The 12,518-nt window shown below is 49.6% G+C and overlaps 1 protein-coding gene across 1 annotated transcript in view; it reads left to right on the top strand.

The window, feature by feature from the left end:
* Nucleotides 1-10,783: 10,783 nt before the first annotated feature.
* Nucleotides 10,784-12,518, top strand: part of UNC119 (unc-119 lipid binding chaperone) — a 125,053-nt gene continuing 123,318 nt past the window's right edge. The window contains exon 1 of the mRNA XM_077480433.1: nt 10,784-11,251. Within this exon, the coding sequence (XP_077336559.1) occupies nt 11,068-11,251 (184 nt within the window). The 5' untranslated portion in view covers nt 10,784-11,067. The remainder of the gene's footprint in view (nt 11,252-12,518) is intronic.

A 12,518-nucleotide genomic window follows, 5' to 3' on the forward strand; every position in this document is an offset into this window, starting at 1 on the left:
TAGTGGGTTATATAGGCACCTCTGGTGATTGGACACTGGTTAACCCCAATTAAGGAGAATTCCTCCCCTATATAACCCCTCCCATATGGGAGGCACCTCAGTTTTTTCGCCAGTGTCTATGGTGGTTGGTCACCTAAAACATGTGCTATGAAGAAAGCTCTGTGCAGGTCCCTGCGGGGGCCTAAGGGCTGCAACAAACCGGATCCATATCTCGGGACAATATTTGACTCCCAAGATGATATGGTACCCGGGCCTCGTCAGCCGAAGAAACAAGGTTTGGCCTGTAAGTCCTCTCCTATTGGAAGACTGGGCTCTGGGAAAACCAGACTTGGTGTACTGTTTACACAGAGCGCACGAAAGTTTCTGGCAGAGTCTTTTACATGGTCCAGGTAGGAGGCTCTTCTGAGAAAGAGCCCCAGATAAACCTGAAGGTTGGCTAACACTGCCCGCCGTGATGGGTGAAGGCTGGAATTTGTCTGTTTCAGCAATTCCTGCGGCGAGGACAGATAAGAGAAGTTAATCCTATATATATAATTATATGATGGATTTCTTTATTTTGAGTAGTTGTATGTCTTACCTGGTTTCCACCACTAGAGGGAGTAAGAGCAGCCTGATGCATACTTACATGCCTTTCAGTAAACACGCTCAGTGAAGCCTGGTTCTCCAGCTGTCTCACGTCTCCACTGCAATCCCTGCCACAATAGAGGTAATACAGGGGTCCCACGTAGTCTCGGGGTCCCACGCAGCTCCAATGGAGTTTCTTTTCCCCCCCTGGATTCCGCGGTCCACGTGCATGCGCGCCGGGCATGCTCCCGGCCTAATGGAGGAGGGGGGAGTGTGGTTGTGAGCCGTGCACATCAGCTTGCACGGCGCTGTACTGCGCAGGCGCCAGGTGGCAGTTTTAAAAAGCCCAGAGCGTCAGGGGGCTGTAAGTGGAGACACAGGAGCTGTGGGCAGTAAGCATCCCAGGGGATTGGATCCAGGCAAACCTTAGACACCTACTCAGCATCAGGTTGTGCAGTTTAAGCATATCTATTTATTGTGAGACTTTAAGCACAACAGTGATTGCACTTTGTACTAGTACCTCTAGGGTCTCAGGGGGAGGTAACAAGAGCACTGGTAAATCACCGCCTAGGTCCAGGGGTTCTAAAAGTGCCTGTAAGTTACCATCCCCCCCTGCAAGACTGGAACCAGCCTCTCAGGATGAGTCAGTGCCCCTGTCAGGTTTTGCAGCCTCTCCTAATGTGTCAGCCCCGGTATATGTCACTGAGGACTCCCTTAGGGCTACATTGGAGGGTTTTGAAGGGCGAATAATGAATTTTATTTCTGCTTCCCTGAAAGATAGCAGGAAAAGGGGTAGATCCCCTCCCTCTGCTGAGATTCCTCTCTCAGATGATTCTTCTGACAATGAGGAGAGATCCCTGTCTTGGGGCAGGGATCTTGAGCAGTCGGAGGAATCAGAGGAAGAGGAGAGAGTCCCCTCCTCCCAGGCACTCAGAAAGCAGGTGCAGTATTATACTGAATTGGTGCATACCACATTCAGAATGCCTGCTGCTGAAGTCGCTACGTCCTCTGTTTCTTCCCTGGGAGTCAGGAAAGCCCCACAGACTGCCTATTCCTTCCCAATTCATCCCTTAATGAATAAATTGTTGTATGAGGATTGGGGACATCCTGATAAACTGTTTGCTCCTCCTAAAAGGTTTTCTATGCATTATCCTCTGGAGGAAAGTTTCACCAAGAAGTGGGGGGTCCCATCTGTTGATGCGGCTGTTTCTTGCGTGAATAAAAACCTGACTTGTCCCTTGGATAATGCGCAGGTATTTAGAGATCCAACTGATAAGAAGCTGGAAACCTTATTAAAAGCCTCCTTTTCTATGACTAGCGCTGTAGTGCAACCTACAGTCGCAGCCGTGGGGTTGTGTCAGTTCCTCAAGGAACAGGTTAAGCAGATGCTTGGGCTCCTTCCCAGTGAGAAAGTAGAGAATTATGCAGAAATACCTCATATTCTGTGTTTCATGATTGATGCGATTTTGGATTCTGTCCAACAAGCATCACGTTTGTCTCTCCTGTTGGTACACATGCGAAGGGCCCTATGGCTAAAGAATTGGGCAGCTGAGCTGTCATGCAAGAAGCATTTGATTGGGTTCCCGTTTAAAGGGGAACATTTGTTTGGAGAAGAATTAGACAAATTCGTCCAAAAAATTTCAGGGGTTTCAGTCCGACAATGTCACAGCAGTGGCTTATATCAATCATCAGGGCGGTACCAGGAGTCTGGTTGCGCAAAAAGAGGTGAATCGCATACTTGTCTGGGCAGAAAAGCATGTTCCGTGTCTTTCTGCAGTCTTCGGTCCAGGAGTGGAAAATTGGCAGGCGGATTTTCTGAGCCGCCAGCCGTTGTGTCCAGGAGAATGGGCTCTGCACCCCGACGTGTTTCGGAACATATGTCACAGGTGGGGTACTCCAGACGTAGATCTGTTTGCATCCAGGTTCAACAGGAAACTGGACAATTTTGTGTCAAGGACAAGAGATACAATTGCTCAGGGGTCAGATGCTCTGACAGTTCCCTGGGATCAGTACAATCTGATCTATGCCTTCCCCCCGAGCCCGCTTCTGTCACGGTTCCTGGGAAGAGTCAAGAGGGAGACAAAATCGGTCCTTTTGGTGGCCCCGGCTTGGCCCAGGCGACCGTGGTACGCAGAGATCATGAAGTTGGCAGTAGGCAGGCCATGGATCCTCCCTCTTCGGCCAGATCTGCTCTCACAGGGTCCAATTTACCATCCTGCTTTACACAATCTGAATTTGACGGTTTGGCTGCTGAGACCCACATTCTGAGAGACCTTTCTCTGTCAATGCCAGAAAGCCGGCCTCCAGACTTATTTATTACAAAATCTGGAGGGCATATGTTTCCTGGTGTGAACTCAGGAAATGGCATCCTAGAAAGTATGTCATTAGCAGGATCTTGGCCTTTCTCCAGTCAGGCCTAGAAATGAATTTGGCCATAAGCACTATCAAGGTGCAGATTTCGGCCCTGTCAGTGTTTTTTCAGAAGCCACTTGCATCGCATTCCCTGGTGCGGGCTTTCATCCAGGGGGCCATGCGGATAAGGCCGCCAGTCAAACCTCCGGTATGCCCATGGGATCTGAATTTGGTTCTCTCGGCTTTGCAGGGGCAACCATTTGAACCTTTGCATCTGGCTTCATTAGTTCTCCTGACTAAAAAATTGGTTTTCTTGGTAGCCATATCCACGGCTAGAAGAGTATCAGAGCTAGCAGCTCCAGCAAGGAGCCGTATCTAATTATTCATAAGGACCGGGTGGTCATGCGTCTCAACAGTTCCTTTCTACCTAAGGTGGTTTCGGGATTCCATTTGAATCAAGACGTAATTCTACCATCCTTTTTTCCGTGCCCACAGTCCGCAGAAGAAGAATCTTTGCACACTTTGGATGTGGTTAGAGCAATCAGTATATATCTTCAAGCAACTGCTCAGATAAGGAAAACTGATTGCTTGTTTATTTTGCCGGAAGGCCCTAGGAAGGGCCAGGCGGCGTCAAAATCCACTCTCTCAAGGTGGATTAGACAGGTTATTTCTCAAGCCTATAGTGTTAAAGGGAAAATCCCTCCTTTTCGTGTGAAAGCGCACTCTACCAGGGCTGTAAGTGCTTCTTGGGCAGTGCATCACCAGGCCTCCCTGGCTCAGATCTGTAAGGCTGCAACTTGGTCATCAGTCCACATATTCACCAGATTCTATCAGGTGGATGTCAGGGGGCAAGAGGATATCGCCTTCGGGTGCAGTGTACTGCAGGCTGCAGTTTAGGTCCTCCGGTCCCTGGCAGTCTATAATTATGATCTGTGTCTCCCTCCCCTCAATCTAAGCATTGCTTTGGGACATCCCACTATGTAATGAGCTCCTGTGTCCCGTGATGTATGATCAAGAAAATGGGATTTTTATATACAGCTTACCTGTAAAATCCTTTTCTTGAGAGTACATCACGAGACACATGGCTCCCGCCCCTCTTGGGTTTTATGTGGTTTCTTATTGCTTTGCTACAAAACTGAGGTGCCTCCCGTATGGGAGGGGTTATATAGGGGAGGAACTCTCCTTAATTGGGGTTAACCAGTGTCCAATCACCAGAGGTGCCTATATAACCCACTATGTAATGAGCTCCTGTGTCTCAATAAAAGGATTTTACAGGTAAGCTGTATATAAAAATCCCATTATATCCCTCCTCCTCCTCTATCAGACCCTTGTCAGCTCGTTTTCTGGGTTCCCACCCACCCGCTTTTTTTCTGGGTTCCCACCTACCCGTTCCCCCATACTTTCATGATTTTATTTACATTTCATACATATTCATTCAGGATATGCCCTCTTTTAAGCATACTGACCAGCTAGGCCAAGGCACACCGCAGGTCTTGGTAGTTAGAATGTTCCTATTTCCAAGTGAAGACTGACCACAAGTATAAAAAAACTATTTCTGTATTCCTGGCTCGCCTCATGTCAGCATAAATATTGGCCCTGAATAGCAAAGTTGAAAAATGATGGGAAGAAAAAAACATATTCAAGGAACATTCTGCAAAACAAGTTTTTTTGTTTTTTTTTTGTGAGAAACAGCAGAAGACAGAATAGCCGCCCCAACATATTGAACTCAAGGCCACATCTTACTTGATAGAGAGGCACTTACCCAGCTTCGCTGGACATGAGCAAACATAATGACCGGCCTCCCCACAGTACAGGCATAAGTTATTCTGTCACCGGCTTAGTCACTCTTCAGCTGTTAGAGAAGGTCTCATCAGTCCCAGTTGCATAGGTTCAGAAAGATCCAGCATCTGGTTAACAGGTACTGGGTTGGCAGGAGGCGAATTGTATCCAAATCCGGCTTTAAACTTCTCCACAACAGTATTACGGACCTGCCTGGTGTGTTCCTTGGTCTTCATGATGCTCTCTGCGCTTTTAACAGAACCCTGAGACTATCACAGAGCAGGTGCATTTATACAGAGACTTGATTACACACAGGTGGATTCTATTTATCACCATCAGTCATTTAGGACAACATTGGATCATTCAGAGATCCTCGCTGAACTTCTGGAGTGAGTTTGCTGCACTGAAAGTAAAGGGGCCGAATAATTTTGCACGCACCACTTTTCAGTTTTTTATTTGCTAAAAAAGTTTAAATTATCCAATAGATTTCGTTCCACTTCACAATTGTGTCCCACTTGTTGGTGATTCTTCACAAAAAATAAAAATGTTATATCTTTATGTTTGAAGCCTGAAATGTGGCAAAAGGTTGAAAAGTTCAAGGGAGCCGAATACTTTCGCAAGGCATTGTATATTTATATATGCAAGAGAATGATACTGAGGTTATGGTCATTATGCTTTGGATGCGTGGGGGGAGAGCTTTGGAGCCCTTTTTTCGGGGTGTTTGTTTCTCTGGGGGAAGGTGGATACCCCCCTCAATTTTTACAATAGTGTCTCATGGAGGTTAGTCTTAAGATTTTGGCCTGAAACGTTAGGGGCCTCAACTCGAAATGTAAGCGTTCATTTATATTTGACTATATCAAAAAATATAAACCGCATATAATATTGTTACAGGAAACTCATCTCCAGAGTTTTCTCCCTAAAACGTGCACATATTGCTGGGGCATATCATGCTACTTACTCTTCATATACACGGGGTGTTTCCACCCTAGTTACCAAAGCTATGCCCATACTACTACACGCAGTCTGGACTGACCCTAAAGGGAGGTTTTTTGTGTTAATGGTACAAGTGATGGGTAAATTCCTCACGGTTGTGAATCTATATGTACCTCCCCCCTTCTCGTTGGCTCATATGAACGACATGCTACAGGTGACATATGAGATAGCAGAGGGCAAGATTTTTATATTGGGAGATTTTAATGCAGTGTCCAATCCAGTGCTGGATAGAATGAGTACGGTGACTGGTGGGGCGACCTCCCTCACGGGATGGATGTCTACCCATGGCCTTACAGATGTCTGGCGTTTCTATCATCCTGATGTCAGGGAATACTCCTGCTATTCGGAAACGCATAAGCAGTGGCGTATCTAAGGTATGGCAGCCATGGCAAGTGCCATGGGCGCCATAGGGGGAAGGGCGGCAAAAAGTCGCCCTCCGCATGAAAAAAATCCCCACCTGTCCTCCCCAGCACCGGCCAGCTTGCTGGATTGCGGCGCCGATGTTCTATCAGATAGCCGGCTGTTGGGCTCGGCTTAGGCTTAGGGAGGCTTTGTCAGCAGGGAGGTTTGGGGCAGGGAGCTCCACTGATGCTCTGAACCTACCCTGCCCCATGCAGTCTGTATGTGCCTCGAAGCACTGAGATTGCCTCTCCTGGACCATGAATATTCCCGCCCCCTACCGCCATAAGCCCAGCCCCTATCGCTGTAAGCCCCCCTCCCACGGAACGCTCCGCCTCCGGACCTCTGAGAGTCGGAGGTGAGCCCGGCTAGCCAGGTAGGTCTTTCTGCCTATAGACTCACTGTTACTAAACCCTCCCTGACAATGTTGTTTACCCCCCTGTATAGCTGTGCATTGCTGAAAGTTAAAATTTTAAAATTGGCTACTCCTGTAGTATGTCGCATTCGTGGTCTGGTCATCTCCTGTAGTATGTCGCATTCGCAGTCTGGACATCTCCTGTAGTATGTCACATTCGCAGTCTCTGGTCATCTCCTGTAGTATGTCGCATTCTCAGTCTGGTCATCACCTGTATTATGTCGCAATCGTAGTCTGGTCATCTCCTGTAGTATGTGGCATTCGCAGTCTTTGGTCATCTCCTGTAGTATGTCACATTCGCTGGTCATCTCCTGTAGTCGCATCTACAGTCTATTTAACAGTAGCACTTGCTGTTACACAAATCACTTTATTACACTTTTATTTCTGATATTTATGGCTATGCATATTTATTTAATCCATATCGAGCACTATATTTGATTGGCTGCTTCTGCTTGGCACACACACACAATCAAATAGTGCTCAATAAGGATTAAATAAATAGATATCATAAAGTTTAATAAGATGATTTGTGCAACAAGCTCCTTAAACAATCCACATTCAGTGAAAGTTCATGTAGTGCAAACTTTGCAATACATGAACTTTCACTGAATGTAGAATGTTCCATCGGGCATTTTATGTAGTGCCAATCCATAATTTGTTAATTGAAAGATTAAAGAGCTTGACTTATAGTTTTGTTAGCTATTTTTTTTTTTTTGGTTTTGACAGGGGTGCAGTTTCAGTGCTTGCCATAGGCGCCATTTTCACTAGATACGCCGCTGCGCATAAGACGCTCTCTAGAATAGACACTATCCTGACTGAGGGAGACGGTATGGAAATGGTTAGTATGTGACTCCTACCGTACGATCTCGCTGATGAATGTTCAGTGGATGGTGAAGAGCGCACACTGGCACATTCTATGGATGGTGGAGAGCGCACACTGCCACGTTCTGTGGATGGTGGAGAGCGTACACTGCCACGTTCTATGATTGGTGGAGAGCGCACACTGCCACATTCTATGGATGGTGGAGAGCGCACACTGCCATGTTCTATGGATGGTGGAGAGCGAACACGGCACATTCTATGGATAGTGGAGAGCGCACACCACCATGATTGGTGGAGAGCGCACACTGCCACATTCAATGGATGGTGGAGAGCGCACACTGCCAAGTACCGTGGATGGTGGAGAGCGCACACTGCCACATTCTATGGATGGTGGAGACCGCACAATGCCACGTTCTATAATTGGTGGAGAGCGCACACTGCCACGTTCTATGATTGGTGGAGAGCGCACATTGCCACATTCTATGGATGCTGGAGTGCGCACACTGCTACGTTCTATGGATAGTGGAGAGCGCACACTGCCACGTTCTTTGGATAGTGGAGAGTGCCCACTGCCACGTTCTGTGGATGGTGGAGAGTGCACACTGCCAGATTCTATGGATGGTGGAGAGTGCACACTGCCATGTTCTATGGATGGTGGAGAGCGCACACTGCCACATTCTATGGATGGTGGAGAGTGCACACTGCCATGTTCTATGATTGGTGGAGAGCGCACACTGCCACATTCTATGATTGGTGGAGATCACACACTGCCACGTTCTTTGGATAGTGGAGAGTGCACACTGCCACGTTCTATGCATGGTGGAGAGCGCACACTGCCATGTTCCATGGATGGTGGAGAGCGCACACCGCCACGTTCTATGGATGTGGAGAGCGCACACTGGCACGTTCTGTAGATGGTGGAGAGCGCACACGCCACGTTCTATGGATGGTGGAGAGCGCACACTGCCACATTCTATGGATGGTGGAGAGCGAACACTGCCACATTCTATAGATAGTGGAGAGCGCACACCACCACGTTCAGTGGATGGTGGAGAGCGCACACTGGCACATTCTATGGATGGTGGAGAGCGCACACTGCCACGTTCTGTGGATGGTGGAGAGCGTACACTGCCACGTTCTATGATTGGTGGAGAGCGCACACTGCCACGTTTTATGGATGGTGGAGAGCGCACACTGCCATGTTCTATGGATGGTGGAGATCACACACTGACACGTTCTAAGGATGGTGGAGAGCGAACACCGCCACGTTCTATGGATAGTGGAGAGCGCACACCACCACGTTCAGTGGATGGTGGAGAGCGCACACTGCCAAGTACCGTGGATGGTGGAGAGCGCACACTGCCACATTCTATGGATGGTGGAGAGCGCACAATGCCACGTTCTATAATTGGTGGAGAGCGCACACTGCCACGTTCTATGATTGGTGGAGAGCGCACATTGCCACATTCTATGGATGCTGGAGTGCGCACACTGCCACGTTCTTTGGATAGTGGAGAGCACCCACTGCCACGTTCTGTGGATGGTGGAGAGTGCACACTGCCACATTCTATGGATGGTGGAGAGCGCACACTGCCACGTTCCGTGGATGGTGGAGAGCGCACACTGCCACATTCAATAGATGGTGGGGAGTGCACACTGCCACGGTCTATGATTGGTGGAGAGTGCACAATGCCACATTCTATAGATAGTGGAGAGTGCACACTGCCACGTTCTATGCATGGTGGAGAGCGCACACTGCCATGTTCCATGGATGGTGGAGAGCGCACACCGCCACATTCAATGGATGGTGGGGAGTGCACACTGCCACATTCTATGATTGGTGGAGATCACACACTGCCACGTTCTATAGATAGTGGAGAGTGCACACTGCCACGTTCTATGCATGGTGGAGAGCGCACACTGCCATGTTCCATGGATGGTGGAGAGCGCACACCGCCACGTTCTATGGATGTGGAGAGCGCACACTGCCACATTCTGTAGATGGTGGAGAGCAAACACCGCCACGTTCTATGGATGTGGAGAGTGCACACTGCCACGTTCTATGGATGGTGGAGAGCGAACACCGCCACGTTCTATGGATAGTGGAGAGCGCACACCACCGCGTTCAGTGGATGGTGGAGAGCGCACACTGGCACATTCTATGGATGCTGGAGAGTGCACACTGCCACGTTCTGTGGATGGTGGAGGACGTACACTGCCACGTTCTATGATTGGTGGAGATCGCACACTGCCATGTTCTATGGATGGTGGAGAGCGCACACTGCCATGTTCTATGGATGGTGGAGAGCACACACCGCCACGTTCTATGGATGGTGGAGAGCGAACACCGCCACGTTCTATGGATAGTGGAGAGTGCACACTGCCACATTCTGTGGATGGTGGAGAGCGCACACGGCCACGTTCTATGGATGGTGGAGAGTGCACACTGCAACGTTCTTTGATTGGTGGAGAGCAAACACCAGCCACGTTCTATGGATGGTGGAGAGCGCACACTGCCACTTTCTATGGATGGTGGGGAGTGCACACTGCCACGTTCTATGGATGGTGGAGAGCGCATACTGCCACGTTCTATGGTTGGTGGAGAGCGCACACTGCCACGCTCTATGATTGGTGGAGAGCGCACACTGCCACATTGCGTGGATGGTGGAGAGCGCACACTGCCATGTTCTATGGATGATGGAGAGCGCACACTGCCACGTTCTATGGATGGTGGAGAGCGCACACTGCCACATTCTATGGATGGTGGAGAGCGCACACCGCCACGTTCTGTGAATGGTGGAAAGCACACACTGGCACGTTCTATGGATGGTGGAGAGCGCACACCGCCAAGTTCTGTGGATGGCGGAGAGCGCACGCTGCCACGGTCTATGATTGGTGGAGAGCGCACACTGCCACGTTCTATGGATGGTGGAGAGCACACACCTCCACGTTCTATGGATGGTGGAGAGCGCACACCACCACGTTCTGTAGATGGTGGAGAGCGCACACCGCCATGTTCTATGGATGGTGGAGAGTGCACACCACCACGTTCTATGGATGGTGGAGAGTGCACACCGCCACGTTCTATGGATGGTGGAGAGCGCACACTGCCACGTTCTATGATTGGTGGAAAGCGCACACTGCCACGTTCTATGATTGGTGGAGAGCGCACACTGCCACGGTCTATGGATGGTGGAGAGCGCACACTGCCACATTCTATGGATGGTGGAGAGGGCACACTGCCACATTCTATGGATGGTGGAGAGGGCACATCGCCATGTCCTATGAGCCGTTTATTCTCAGGCCCTTCTCTCTCTCTAACATCCAGCAGCTTGTTTGCATCATTAACTGTCACAGAAGCACCATTGTTCTGTGTTGTCAGCCAATCAGAGGCCGGCCTGTTATTACGGCATTTATAAATAAGACAAATGTCGTCTCTCAGTGTAGATCACACACCTCCCCTCGCAGTTACTATGTTATTATGTGTGCTGCCCATTTCCGAGGAGGAGGAGGGGGCGGCGCAGGCAGCCATACACAGCCATAGCCAGCTCCCGGCACAGGTGGGCTCCCCGGCCTCGCGTTTGATGCCCGTTCTCCGGATTAAAGAGTGAAGCGGGCGGGCAGGTCAGCCGGTCCCACCTCCTTGTCCTCCTCGTCAGTCCTGCGCTCTTGTCAATCTCCGGCTCGCTCCGTCTCCGGCTTGACTTCCTCCCCGGCGCTCTCTCGGCTCTCTCTCCCGGAGAATGAGCTCTTCCTCCCTCGGCACTGACACTCTCCCCGGTAACAGGACGCAGGAGGGCGCCATGAAGGTGAAGCAGAGCGGAGGGCAGGTGGTGGCGGCGGCTGCGGGGAGCACGGAGGAGCAGCTGCTCAGGAAGGCGCACATCACTCCGGAGGATGTCCTCCTCCTGCAGAAGATCACCAGCGGTCAGTGCTCTCCTTTCTTCTCCTTAGGGTTCTCCTCTTCTTCTCCTTAGGGTTCTCCTCTTCTTCTCCTTAGGGTTCTCCTCTTCTTCTCCTTAGGGTTCTCCTCTTCTTCTCCTTAGGGTTCTCCTCTTCTTCTCCTTAGGGTTCTCCTCTTCTTCTCTTTAGGGTTCTCTTCTTCTCTTTAGGCTTCTCCTCTTCTCCATAGGCTTCTCCTCTTCTCCATAGGCTTCTCCTCTTCTCCATAGGCTTCTCCTCTTCTCCATAGGGTTCTCCTCTTCTCCATAGGGTTCTCCTCTTCTCCATAGGCTTCTCCTCTTCTCCATAGGGTTCTCCTCTTCTCCATAGGGTTCTCCTCTTCTCCATAGGGTTCTCCTCTTCTTCATAGGGTTCTCCTCTTCTCCATAGGGTTCTCCTCTTCTCCATAGGGTTCTCCTCTTCTTCATAGGGTTCTCCTCTTCTTCATAGGGTTCTCCTCTTCTTCATAGGGTTCTCCTCTTCTTCATAGGGTTCTCCTCTTCTCCATAGGCTTCTCCTCTTCATAGGGTTCTCCTCTTCTTCATAGGGTTCTCCTCTTCTCCATAGGGTTCTCCTCTTCTCCATAGGGTTCTCCTCTTCTCCATAGGGTTCTCCTCTTCTCCATAGGGTTCTCCTCTTCTCCATAGGGTTCTCCTCTTCTTCATAGGGTTCTCCTCTTCTTCATAGGGTTCTCCTCTTCTTCATAGGGTTCTCCTCTTCTCCATAGGCTTCAACTCTTCTCCATAGGCTTCAACTCTTCTCCATAGGGTTCTCCTCTTCTTCATAGGGTTCTCCTCTTCTCCATAGGGTTCTCCTCTTCTCCATAGGGTTCTCCTCTTCTCCATAGGCTTCAACTCTTCTCCATAGGGTTCTCCTCTTCTCCATAGGCTTCTCCTCTTCTCCATAGGCTTCTCCTCTTCTCCATAGGCTTCTCCTCTTCTCCATAGGCTTCAACTCTTCTCCATAGGCTTCTCCTCTTAGGCTTCAACTCTTCTCCATAGGGTTCTTCTCTTCTCCATAGGGTTCTTCTCTTCTCCATAGGGCTCTCTTCTTCTCCATTGGGCTCTCTTCTCTTCTTCGTAGGGTTCTTCTCTTCTCCGTAGGGTTCTTCTCTTCTCCGTAGGGTTCTTCTCTTCTCCGTAGGGTTCTTCTCTTCTCCGTATAGGGTTCTTCTCTTCTCCGTATAGGGTTCTTCTCTTCTCTGTATAGGGTTCTCCTCTTCTCTGTATAGGGTTCTCCTCTTCTCTGTATA

The sequence above is a fragment of the Lithobates pipiens genome, unplaced genomic scaffold, assembly GCF_037356315.1.
Source record: "Lithobates pipiens isolate NorthernLeopardFrog02 unplaced genomic scaffold, aLitPip1_a1.2 Scaffold_16, whole genome shotgun sequence".
NCBI lineage: Eukaryota > Metazoa > Chordata > Amphibia > Anura > Ranidae > Lithobates > Lithobates pipiens.